Source organism: Gavia stellata, chromosome 4 (assembly GCF_030936135.1).
Source record: "Gavia stellata isolate bGavSte3 chromosome 4, bGavSte3.hap2, whole genome shotgun sequence".
Taxonomy (NCBI): Eukaryota; Metazoa; Chordata; class Aves; order Gaviiformes; family Gaviidae; genus Gavia; species Gavia stellata.
The window spans coordinates 63,645,279-63,658,788 of NC_082597.1; the positions used below are offsets into that span (position 1 = coordinate 63,645,279).

The 13,510-nt window shown below is 44.3% G+C and overlaps 1 protein-coding gene across 1 annotated transcript in view; it reads left to right on the forward strand.

The window, feature by feature from the left end:
- HIPK2 (homeodomain interacting protein kinase 2) overlaps positions 1-13,510 on the forward strand; it is a 132,582-nt gene that overhangs the window by 91,320 nt on the left and 27,752 nt on the right. The window contains exons 3-6 of the mRNA XM_059817194.1: positions 6,150-6,273; positions 8,381-8,500; positions 9,231-9,317; positions 10,343-10,527. Of these exons, the coding sequence (XP_059673177.1) occupies positions 6,150-6,273; positions 8,381-8,500; positions 9,231-9,317; positions 10,343-10,527 (516 nt within the window). The remainder of the gene's footprint in view (positions 1-6,149; positions 6,274-8,380; positions 8,501-9,230; positions 9,318-10,342; positions 10,528-13,510) is intronic.

The following is a 13,510-nucleotide window of genomic DNA, read 5'->3' on the forward strand; positions in this document are numbered from 1 at the left end:
TGCTGTATGCTCACCATCTCCATTAACTAAGAGCTAAGGGTACTCTGCGTGCTACAGTATATGGTAATAAAAAGTGGGTACCTCCACAAAATACAAAAAGGTCAAGTGAGCAGGTATGAGAAAGAGTCCATAAGGATGGGAAAGAAAGGGTTCAGCTGAGAGGAGGATGGAGCCCCATCATCGCTTGCATAAAAACCCCTTTGTAAGATACATGAAGGATGCAGTTTCTCCTCCTCACAGGAGGTATCTTGGTGTGTGGGAGAGCACAAGCGCTGAGAGGGGTCAAGCCCTGGGCGTGCAGCTGGTCAGTGCGTGCCTGCTCGGGCCGAGGGGTTCAGCTCCTGCCTCTCTGCCTCTGCCCAGGGCTTTCTGGGTGGCGATGTGAAAGCTGCTGCTTCCAGAAGTTTAGGCTTTGGCAGGTGAGACTAACAGGTAAGAGGAAGACAGGAGCTGTGTATATTGACTCAGCAGACAGCATCACTGTAGATCTGCCTGCACTGCTTGCAGCTGCCCACAACCTTCTTCTGGAAACGTCACCCTGAAGGCGAGAAGTAGGCACACTCTCTGCTCATGGTGCCAGCAAGTATCAAGTTTTGAGTTATATTTTTGTCTGATATGTATACTTGTCCATGAAGGACTCTGCTGAGACAATCACGCTCGGCCACAGGACCCTATCAGAGGTGGTAAATCATCCCCGAGGAGGGCAGTTTGCAGGGGAGTTTTAAAATTCAGAAAGAGCCCAGCTCTCCGAATCCAAGTCTGTGGAAATGAATTTTTTTGGCATTTGTTTTTAATGTCCTGTGATGTGTGGGTGAAAAAGCCAGCGAGCTAGACTGGTAATTAATTTTCCTGACAGAAACACCAGACAATGAAATTACCCTGCCACAAAGCAGGGTTGCTAAAGTAAATACTCTGCCAGTGGCAGGCCTGAAAGCAGGATGGGGTTATATGTGAGGTGCAAGCAAATGATGAGACGGCACTTCTGCCTCTGGGGATCTGCAGGCACTGCCAGCATGGGGACCCTTGCACCCTGGGTCCCCGGCACCCAGCACTGGCAGCTCTCTGGTATCTACGGGCACGTTCAAGCTGGGCTCCAAGGTGATGGGGGACTTGCTGGACCCAGCACTGAGCTGAGGAGCAGGTCACCCTTTGCTGGTCAGGGGAGTAATTTGGTCTGGGAAAGGGGTAGGAGCTGTGGGAAGTGGGGATGGGCTGGCTGCTTCTCTCCTGGAGATACAGGCTCTTGGTGGGGCTCTTTAGTCTCTCCCAGGTTGGTGGCGAGTGGTTTCTAAATCTTTGGTCTATACTGGTGAGATCTGTGTGAGCTGTAGAGCAGGTTGTGCCTGCACGTACAGAAGGGGAGTGCCTCTTGTTGGGAGATCTAAAAGGCAGCTCATGGGAGAGGAAGGACGGGAGGGCAAAGTTTTCTGTTTTCCCTCCGTGTGTCTCATACCAGAGGCTGGAAAGACTGTGCCGAGGGCGTTGTGGATGCACAGCCAAAAAACTAGCAGAGAGCAGTAAATGGGGACGTTCATGCACGTACCAAGGTATCTGGCAACAGGCTACCTTTGTGTGGTTTCAAACAAGATCCCCACCACAGTTGAAAGGTTTGGTGAGTCTGTGTTAAAACATTATTATCGGGATGGAAAACACTTCCCTGTGCAGCCATGGAGAGATCTGCTGAAGACCTCAGTGCTGTTCCGGGAGGAACTGCCGCCACGTGAATTGCCCTTCCAATTTATAATTACAGTACTCTGATGTGCAGTCTTTAATAGGGTATTCTCCCCTGTTACATAGTGTTACCAGCTGCAGAATGGAGAAATCCCGCATAAGAACTGGCTAAGACATGGAAATATTTTCTTTCTCTTTGGAAAAGAGAATTAAACCATTCTTAGAGCAGCTGAGCTAAATCTGAGTGCTTTTAGGAATGAAAGGGTCAGTTGTGGAGTGGGCTGCGTGCACATTTTAGAGACAGAGTTATTTAATTTATCAATTATCTGTAACAAGTGGTGGACCAGCAGTGAAGTGCTTAAGTGTGCAGATACCACAGACTTGCTTAGGTTAAGCTGCAGAAAAGAGTGAGGAACATTTAAGGGACTTGATCTAGATTACAGACATTTTGCCAGATCAGTGCAGTACTGAAAGGCAGTAAACATTGGAAGAGGAAAAATGAACCATTTCTACGTAATTCTATGTCCTAAATTAACTGCAGCTCCTCTGGAGAAAGGACTGTGTGTCTCCGAGGATCTCCCAGCTAAAACATCTGCTGAAATGCCTCGTGCCACTCCAAAAGCAAACAAAATATTAAGCTCAGGGAAAACTGGAATGCAAAAGCATTCTGCAAATAGTGTAAAACAAGTCTGGGGAATATCCTCGTGTTTAACTGTTTCTAGGTCTGTTCAGCCTGTCTCCAAGCAGTCATGTCAGGAAGAGGAGTTATAGGACCAGGCAGTGGAAGTGGGTTGAAAAATCCATGGGATGGAATGCTGAGAAACCAGAAGCTGCTGCAAACAAGGAAGAACAGAGCAGAGATATAAAAATAGCTTGTGCTAAAAGAAAGGTGATTCAAGCACTTCCATCTTCACCTCTAGGCCAATCCATGTGAACATGAAGTGAGAGGTGACAAATTTAAACTTGATGAAGGAAAATCAGGCTTTAAACAACTGAGTTACGGTGCCATTGAAAGCAGAAGGTTGCCTGTGGAACTCTGTGCCACAACATGTGATTGAAGTCAAGATCTCACCTTGTCTTAAAAAATTGACATGTTTATGTTAAGAAAGAGAGGAGTTCCACGTGGTAGATATAGGTCTATATGCAGAAGGATCTATTCATCCATAACTGAGCATAGAGAACAATTTCCACCTAACAGAGGTTCGGAAGGCATTTTATCAGTGGATGAGTTGTTTCATTACAGAACTTGTAGCATCCTCCACCAAAATGCTTGGCGTTGGCCATTAGCAGAGTACCAGCAGGCAGACAGGTCACTGCTCCTCCTGGGGTGACTCCAGCGCTCTCTATCACACGGCAAACGGGAGGTGTCTGCTAGCTGAAAATCTGGAAGCTTGTGTGGTGCCTGATGCCTGTTGTTCTTGTGGTGTCTTAATGACTGATTAATTAAGTTACAAGATCTTTTTGTCTTAGGGCCACTCCCTCTCCATGGGACAATTGCAGTCACGACGCAAAGGCAGGGCTGGGAGAAGGCTGCAGTAAATGCTGGCTGTGGTGTATGTAGGGCACCATATCACTTCGATCTGGCCCTGCTCTTGCAGGGGTTCTCATCGCTGTTAGAAAATTATCATCTATTTGGGATTGAACGGGCAAAGATTGGAATTAATGTTTAGGCTTGATTGAGTAATGCAAATACCAGTTTTCGAAAAGGTAAAATAAAATAAAACTATCTCACCACCTCCCCTCCCTACAATGATAGTTCTGGTTTTAATATAATGAATGACATTCCATTTAGTTGCTTTTTATGTGACTATGGTACAGACACTGGTTTTGTGCTTTTCTTCCCAACAGTGGCGGTGCAAAACTTCTTTTGTGTGTGAAAAAGAAATTCTGTCCTAATTGGTGCACTCCAGAAGCTGGAGCTTTAAGGAAAAGCCACTGGACAGCTGAAGACTCACGAGAAAAAAAATTAGAAATTTTGGAACTTCAAATTCTAGGTCATCCTTTCTTGCAGGGGTCTGGAGGTTTTGGCAGCATAAGTGTGGGGAGAGAGGAGAGGAGGTGTGTGCTGCATATGACAGCAGTGCAAGTGATTTTTATGAACAGGGAGGTTTCTACACAAAATCACGTTGGGGATATCCCACCAATAGTCCACCCCTCCACTCCCTCCACTTGAGTTAGTGGGAGGGATTTGAAGTTCAGGCGATGTGTGGCTGAGCTGTGATTAGTGACCAGGGACACTTTGTTCACAATGTGGAAGGCAGACAGGGAGAGGCAGATGGCTTTGAATGCAGGATTTACATAGTAATGAGATTCAGGTCACCATAGCTGTCTTTTTCTCTCTGCATTTTGTCTAGGTGTCGAGTAGTATGCAGGGATGACAGAATGGGGAGGAAAGGAGGAAAATTAACCCTTTATTCCTAAGGAGAGATTGGTGTTAGAATAAAAAGTTTGTCACAATGGGCTAAAGAACAGTGGGGTATGAGAAAAACAAGCACAGATGAAGTTAGAATGGTTAAAGGTAGCCACTCTTTAAGTTTCTGGCATGTTTTTTGTGGGAATGGGACAACCTTAAAATCCCAGAATTTCGTGTAATTTTTGCGTTCTGCATTGCTGGTTTGAGAACAGATAGTTTTGGGCTTTTATCATTACCAGCCAACCCAAAATTGGGGAAGTTTGTGTATTGAATATGGGGCATGGATACTTGCTACAGGGCCTTTGCTTGTTTCCTTGGAAAAAATTACCCATTTTGCTTGGTTTCTTGGCTAAAGACTTGTCTTCACATGACTATGTAATGGCGTGATTAAAACATAATATTTTCCACTGCAATTGGTAATCCTTAGTATGATCTCACTAGCGTCAGATCTTATCCTGATGGCAGATGGGAAACTGGGAACCATGGGTCCTATTTCCAGCTCTGGATGGTGGCACTTGATTTGCTCAATAGTCAGCCCCAGGCATTCCCAAAATATGCATCAGGGCCCGAGAAATCCCAAGGCTATTTTTAAAATTACGAAAGTTTTAAAGCAATGTGTGTTTCTTTCTTTTATCTGTCTTCTGCCTTTTTTTTAAATATAGTTAGAGAAGTATAGGAAAGTAAGTTTTTCTTTCTGTTGTACATCACCTGACTCCAGAAGCTGGGACTTTAGAAATGTTGCAAGATCTGCAAGAAGAGCAGCAGAGAAGCCTTAGGTGATCCCTGCGTAAAATAGGAACTATGGCACTTAACTGCATGTCGAAGTCTGGGCTGAGGTGGGGAAAGTAAGGAAGGTGTTTGTGGGCAGAGGTGGGTTTTGTATAAGGTTTTCAGTATTTGTAAAATACTTTTGATTCTTCCACAAGAAAAAAAGTGGAAAGCATTTGGGGCACTAAGGGGAGGATTCATCTCATCTCACCTTGGCCACTGGAGTTTAGGGGGCTCGTCTAACCTCACCTTCTAGGGCTTTTCAGCATCAGTGAAGAAAGATTCAAAACATCTCAAGGCAATGGGACAAATCCCCCTTGGGTGGGTTGTGTGCTCTCCATTGACTGCATGGTCTGCACGGTACCCGGCTAAGATGTGACACCAGCTTCTGCCTGTCTGAAAGGTGAAATGAGCCCCCCCCTAAGGTCCTGTGGAAGTGTGAGCTGAGACTGGTCTTGCTTATTTGGGCATCTCCTCCATGCCCCGGCCAGGGATCCTTCTGGAGAGCCAAAGCAAAGCTTTTACCTTGTCCTTTCCTTCCTCAGCAGGGCTAAACTCACCGAGCAGAGGTGCCTCAGTGGGCATCTCCTGAAGCCAGCAGTAAATGCATAGCGGGAGTGCCGCCGCATTTTGGCTGTTTGGGCTGGAAGGGAAGAGGAAATCTAATCAGGCGCCTGGGACAGACTGGGAAGTGAAGGCTTCTTGGCTACTTCCTCCTGAGGAAAAGGCTTAGGTCTAATAGATCTAATTACGTTATTTCTCTGTTTTGTGGTTACATCCATTTGTTTAAAAAGTCAGTAATCCTTTTATACAAGTCCTGTAATGATTATTTAATGCCTGGTTGTTTGTGAAGCCCGCCGAGCTGTGTGAACGGAGGATGCTTCACTGCGGGGAGTCCACACGGTTCCTCCACAGGAAGGCAAGCTGGGCCTGAGAGCCTCGAGTGGGTGCCTTAATTGGGTGGCCTTGAAGGCACAACGTTTGTTTTGTGCTTCATTTTCCCACCTGCTGAATGAAAATAGTGGTAGTTCTCTCCTTTGCAAACTGCTGCAAAACGTAGGACTGTCTCTTGGAAAAATGCTGCCAGAGGACTCTTCTGCAAGGATAAATATTCACCGACTAATGCTTGGTTAGCGGACACTTTGCCAGTGGCCAGTGGGGCCCCCAGCTCCGTAGGAGCAATGACACTTGTTGGCAGCAGGCAGCTTCGTGAGCATCGCGCTCTGCGTGCGCCTCCCTACACCAGCCGATTGGATCTGCTCCTGTTGCTGATGTTTTCTAACCTCTTCCTTTACAGAGCCCCTGAAATCATCCTCGGTTTACCATTTTGTGAAGCAATCGATATGTGGTCATTGGGATGTGTCATTGCAGAGCTGTTCTTGGGCTGGCCATTGTACCCAGGAGCTTCAGAGTATGATCAGGTGGGTACGGATATTGCCCTGGATGCTGGTAAGAGCACAGCTGTTCAAGTTTTGGAGTTTCTTTCCCTTCTTTAGTCAGAGTGAACAGATGCCAACTTTTTCTGTTTTGCTAATGGGGGATATGTGTTTCTTACCCTCCCAAGTCAACCTTTTCATTATCCACCTGGGGTATTTATTCTAGGTAACCAGTGTCCTGTTTGGTATGCTGGCTTTTAAGACCTGACTGCCTAAGTGAAATCTCAATCAAAAGTCAACGCTGCTGTTCACTGGAAAGCTCTGTACGTGTCTCTCCTCACTGAGCAGAGCAGTACCCTTTCTCTGCTGTAACAGCAAGTGTTGAATAAAAGTTTATTTGTTAGAAGAAAATGCATGAACTCTGCTGCATTTCATAACCCCTTTTATGAGGGTGCATATTAAAAGCAGTGACAAGAAGGAGGACGTTCACAGTGGTGTAGGTTTCCAGTTAATATAAGCTGTCGTACTTCTCTCCCTATAGGCTTTTACACTCCTTTTGTAGTTCCAAAACTGATAGCACAGCAGCTGCTAAAGCCAGGGCTGCAGAACACTTTTCATTCCCATAGTCTTCTTCAGGGTGATCTTAGCTGTCTGCAAATGCAGCCTGAAAAGGGTCTTTTTTCTTTTAGAAAATAAAATAAAAGAGCAGGGTAATAAATAAGTTTTTCATATATGAAAATGTTTCTTTGAGTCTTCTTTTTTAACTAGTATTTTTTTAGTCAGAGCTTTAAAGGTGAAATTCGGCAGGGGAAATAACCCGCAGTGAAGAGCAGGGCCATTAGTGACTCCAAAGGAAATCAGACATAGCTGAAAAACTTACAAGCATTTGAAAATCACATACCAAGCATGAAGAGTAGATTTCTTTCTCCTCCCTGCCACACCCCAAAAGCCATAAAACACATGGCTGAAAAAGCAATCACCATACCTACCTGCCCAGCTTAACCGCCTAGCACAGAATTTCCGCCAGTGAAGTACAGTGAGGGCCCCTGGGGAGCTGGGGAAGCACTGGTCCTGAGTCGCCGTGCAGCACTGGTGCTGGGCTGCGGGCAGGATCCTGGCGCTTTTCAGGTGCAAAAGCTCTGATGGACCTAAGGAGCTGCAGAGCCAAGCAAGCCATGCTCAGTGATCCGGGTCCTGAGTGCTTGGAAGTCTTTGAAACCACAGCTACTTTTTATGCCTTTATTTATTTTTTTTTAACCCCTCTATGTTTCTTCTCTCAAAAACACTTTCTATTTTTCCCTAGAATTTTCTAGAGTAGATGACTATTTTTAGTAGTTTCGCAGACTTTGCAGCAATTTTGCAAAGTGAAACATTCAGGAGTCAGGAGATGCCAAAGTTAAGGTTTCATGTGGCACCCCAGCTGTGTGTGAGATCAGTCTCTAATTGTGTAATCACAGACCCTTTTTCCTTTGAATAAATAAATTAAAGTCTGAGATCCTGGAAACACATGTTTAGCATCTTTTAGCTGTGTGAGTGCCAGAGAGGTCATATTCATGGAAGTAACCCAAGAAACAAATGAAGTCATGTAGGCAATAGAGATGAAGTACTTTACATATCATGAGGGTGTCAATTCATTTGAGCGTATATTTCATCTGAGTTCAAAGATAGTCACTTCATAGTCCTCCGTTTTGAACTTCAAACTGCTCCTAGTAAAGTCTGTGCACTCAGCTGGGGGAAAAAACAGCAAAAGTTAGAGCGCAATATCAAATTGTTGAAATTACCTCCTGGAGAGGAGAGTGTGACATAAAAAGGTGCAAAGCAGTGAAACACCCCATTTAAACCTCTGTGTGGATCTTCCTCTTTGACCTCTAAAACCTAGGGACTTTCCTTCCTTTATCCGTAGGCTTTGTGGGAGCATACTGTAAGGGTGAGTTTCCAGTGATGTACGTGATAAATGGAGGAATGCCGTACGGGAATTCTCTTTCCTCTCATTCCTTGCACTGGGGGATTTTTTGGTGAAGTCTAACTACGTGCTAGTAGTTTCTTTTTCTTTCTTTGTTCTATTGTTTTAAATGCCTCCCTGCCTTCTTTCAAGGAAGACCTCCAGAGATCTTCACAGGATGAACAGTGACCTCTCATCCTTCTCTTACAGATTCGCTATATTTCACAGACGCAGGGCTTACCAGCAGAGTATTTGTTAAGTGCAGGGACAAAGACTACGAGGTTTTTCAACAGGGATACAGACTCACCATATCCTTTGTGGAGGCTGAAGGTAGGAAGATGTTCCCTTGTTTCTTTTACCTTGCGGTTTTTGGTTGGAAGTGAGGAGACATTCAGGTCACCTCAGAGCCTAGGTCTCTGCTTTTTGCAAGGCAGGACAGACACTGGTGTGGGTATATAGGCTGAGGTAAAGCTGCCATCCCCGAAGTCTGCAGCCCTTAGCCCACCTGCTTGGCACTGCTTTGTGGGAAATTTAAGTCCAGAACTGACCTGGAAATCTCCCTCTAAGTAGTCAATGAATTGATGTGTAGTTTAAATGAAACGTGCTCTGGGCAGACTTCGCTCTAATATCTAATGCTTTGGGGAAAAAAAAAAGAAAGCATTTTAATTCTGACAAAAAAAAACCTGCTAGTAATGCGAGTGAGCCCTGAGTCTCTTGTACCGGCGTGTTTGGCAGCATTCAGTCCCCAAGAAGAGAGGACAGTGGGCTTCTGGCTGTAAGGATGGGATGCTGAGCCTCATGCTGGGGTAGGTGTAAGAGACCTTTGGGACTCCCACTGTAGTTGGGAGGATCCTATGAAGTAAAAAAGAAGAGATAAATCACCTTGTGACATAAAAGCTGTCATATAACCATAGCGGAGATAGCATAAATGTAATCTGGTCAAGCAAGAGACACAGTGGTCTCTGATGAGGGCAGGATAAGGCACAAGCTGGAAGTGGCACATAACCCGCAGCTGATTGTGGGGCAGTTCTGGTCAATGCCTATCTCTTGTTTTGAGCAGACGCCAGATGATCATGAGGCAGAGACGGGGATTAAGTCGAAGGAAGCAAGAAAGTACATTTTCAACTGTTTGGATGATATGGCACAGGTAAGAGCATTGGTGAGTAACCAGCAAGACTGCCTCACATGCTTTCAGGCAATGCTAACAAAGGGTAACTACATGGCTTCTCTGTGTATCCTATTCTTGTGCCAGCTCCTGAGAAATACCAGGATTATCAGCTTGTTATGTCCTGCTTTGTAGGGGAAACTGCACATAGGGGCATGTGGTCTCGATGTGCTGTAGTAAAGCAGCCTTGGAAAATGGCCGTCACATCTCTCAGTGTCAAAATCGTGCGTTTCCTCTTGTCTCTCCAGTGCTCCTCTGTGTGACCACTGGCAAGTCACTTACTTCTCTGTGCTTTAATATTTCCATTTGTAAAATGGTGACATTGGAAATAATCACCGTGGCCGCAGAAGAGCGTGTTCTCTGTAAATGTAGCTGTCTGGCGGAATGGGGAGTACTAATTCACTGTGTCAGTTCCGTGTGGTTGTGAAAGTTAATTCTGGCATAACCACTCCTGCGACTGGAGTTTGTGCTAGCAAAGTCTAGACATTGTAGCATTCACAAGCAAACATGCAGAAATGGAGGACTGAGATCAGGGGAGACTGTATAAATGGATGAAATAACGTAATGGGTTTTTTTCCTGGCACCTGATGCATGCATGGGATGTTTCTCATAAACCTATTGATAATTTTTATTTATTTTATATATTTTTTGCTCACAGGACACATAGTTAAGTATCTGGTAGCACAGCCCTTTATATGATAAATATACTGATTATCAGAGCTTGCCGGCTACCACATGGAAGCTGTTCATCGTCAGTGGAGGGTGACTAAGTGTTTCATTAGCCATTGACCCAAGCGAGCTGAACACTTAACAATCTGTCTAGAGATCTGACATGCACAACTCAGATGACTAGCCACCACGGAGTCTGCTGTGTGACTTCAGCAACTACCCCTTTAAACAGGGAGGCTTGCAGGGCATGTGCTCCAATGAGGAGTAAACACAGTTTGCTGGAGACCTGACCATCTGCTCTTTCCCTTTAGCACTCACCCTTGTCCTTTCTCCTTTAGGTGAACATGACAACAGATTTGGAAGGAAGTGATATGTTGGTGGAAAAGGCAGACCGGCGGGAGTTTATAGATCTGTTAAAGAAGATGTTGACAATAGATGCAGATAAGAGAATAACACCCATTGAAACTCTGAACCACCCTTTTGTCACCATGACGCACTTGCTTGATTTCCCTCACAGCACACAGTACGTGGCTTTCGTTTCCCTTGGGTTTTGAATTAAGGGGTGAAGAGGAGAGCTGGTTGTGGTGGAGACCAAATGTATCTGAGGGGCATTATTAAGATGCTTAAGACTTAAGTTTTAATCTTTTTCTGGTTAAAAAAAAGGGGATTGCCAACTCTTAAGGTTGCAAGAATTGTGTTGTAGGTGCTTGGCATTTAAAACGCTGCAGAATGTGCTACATTCATTATGTAAATATTCAATAATTACATATGTTTGCATTAAAATTCAGAAGAAATTATGCAATTAGTGCTGAAAGTATCAGTATATCTCAAAGTAATATAGTCCTGATTGTTACTGCAGTAATCAACCTTATCTGCAGTGGGGAGCCGACCCTTCCTCCGAGAACCTTCCCATCTTGCAGGGGTCAATTTGGGGCTGTTTGCTTTTTAAGGGAATAGGTTTTTCTGCAGCAGGCTGGTTTACAGGCGCAGGCAGCAGGACAAGGAGTTCAGTTTTCTGCTTTTTTGTTGCCTGCCTATGTGACCTTAAACCATGCTCTGACCTCAGCTGACGCATTTGTGGAATGGAGATGGACTCCACTGCCCAATGGAGATGTGAAGAAGCATTATGCCTTTAGGCCTGACTCCCCCTTCTCCTAAGGCTGTGTCACGGAAAGCAGCAGCCTGAAAGTCAGGAAACCTGTGTGCAGTACATTGCTCTTCTCCCCTGGGGAGTTCACGTAGGGCCGGGTCTCTCAGGTGCAAGCGAAGGCAGACACATAGTGGGGGTTTTCCAAAGCCTCAGGACACCTAGCAGAACATCCTGCTGTACAGCACTTTGTGGTTCAAGGTGCTTTTGCAGGCTGTCCCTTCACCTCGTCAGGAGACCAGAGTTACCGGCACAGCAGTGTGCTTCATTGGGTGCCATGTGCATGGGTGTTTAAAGGCTGTGAGGAGCTCAGGTACGAAATAAAGGGGACTGCTTAAAAAGCCATAGAGTATGTTTGTGTGGGTGCTGCAGAGCACCAGGTTACTGCGTGTCACCTCTCCTGCTCGTATGTGTGCTCTTACCTGCAGTATTTCAAGTTCATTTAAGGTAGTTTTGCCTCCGTGAAGGAGCTGTAGCTGCCCTTTTGTTACGTTTATCACAAGGTAAGAGCAGCTGCTTACCAGAAGGTAGTGGGTGCATGATCTGTGTAGACCCAGACTTAGGCTGCACAGACATCTTTGAGCATTGTTATCTATAAATAGACAGTAAGTGATAAATATAATGAAAACAAGATGGGAGATTGTTGTGCTAAACAGAGAGAAAGTAAGTTTCATATAAAAATGTTCATAAATAAACAAATGACAGTATTTTCTAACAGTGTTAGCATCATATACAGGAGTCTTTTAATTTGCAACGGTCCTTCTTACTGTGCAACAACTGATTGTGTAAGATAGGAGAGATTTGTGGCATAATGCATTGCCATCAGAAATCTTTCTGCTAACGCAGCAGACCATAATCGCATCTTCATTTTTGAAGTGCTCACTTGTGGTTGCTCAGGCAAAGCCCCAGAAAGGTTGAAAATATCATTGGGGCCAACAGCAGTGAGAATTTTACCTGAATAAAAAATTCAGCATCAGGTCTCTGAATACTAAATGCTGTGCCAGGCGGGTGTGTAACCCCACGCAGCCCCTCCGCATTGGAAGCGGTGATTGGTAAAGAGAGCAATAAGCTGTAACTAGTGTGGCAAGTTGATGGAAATTTTGTCTATGATTGCCTGTGGTTTTGAGAATAGAAACTTCAAAGACTTGAGAGATGCAGGGAGTTGTAATCTCTCTTGAAAGTAAATCAGGCAGCAGATAAAGTGAGAATATGTGGAAGATGTAGCTTCTAGAAGGAATCTCTGCGGTGGCATGCTTCAGAGAGGCTGCAAGTTTGAGCAGCCCGAGAGGGGCTGTTCTGCTTACTTCCAAGCAAACAACAAAGTGAGTTTAGCTCCCCACATATTTAACTGCCTGGCTTTTAAATTGCTGGGTATTCCTCAGTATTTCTGTCCTTTTTGCTCTGTCCCTGCCCTCTTTTTTTTCCCCCTTTTTTTAAAGTAAAGACAGAGAACACAGTATTACATTAGTAGAGATTATACCTTGTTATATAAAACCGTTTGGTAACACACGTAGTTTACCGTGTACAGAATATATACACTTTCCAGTGCTTTTTTGAGGGAGCGTTATATTCATATTTGGCTGTAAAAATGCAATCCAATAGTCTTCTATATTTATTTGATAAGTGTTTGATTTTTCTGAATGTTCTGCAACTTACAGGTATTTCATAGTTCTTTAAATGAATGCACATAATGCACAGCTATGCACAGTGTCCTGAGCCTGTCTTGTCTGCAGGTGTTTATGGCACAGATCCAGTTATCAAGATATTACCTGTAAGAGAAGAAAGATGACCATGTGAGTAAGAGACAAGACAGGGCTAAAAAGATCTAGGTCCTCTTCCTGACCAACCCTAGGGATCAGATGAGCTTGTTCCTTTTGAAGGGACATTTTGTTTCTTAAAAATTGTGTGAGGGTGTGTTTACCTCCCCTGCCTCTAACAGCTTAGATCATTACAAAAGAAATTATGCATACAGCTGATTTTTTACAGCTACAGCTGATTTTCACCTCTTGGATTTTCTGTTTTTCTGGGTTGGGATAATGGAAATAAAATAAATGCCTTTATACTTTTTTGGGTTGTGTTTCAGACTCTGAGGACACATTTGTAAAAACAATTATTATGGAAGAATTGTGGAAAATGTCTATTGGTTTTTAGACCTTGGAAAAAGGAGATTTTATTAAAAACACGGTTTTGCACAAGATCACTGTTGTTATCTCCTAAACCTCTGTATGCTTTGATATCCCAATTATAAAAATGAAATACCAGCAGTTTCATGTACCAGACACCTAGAGTGCTCTAGCAATGCAGAGAGTATCTCATCTTTTTTACTGGGGATACAAAATATGATACTTCTCAAAATTTC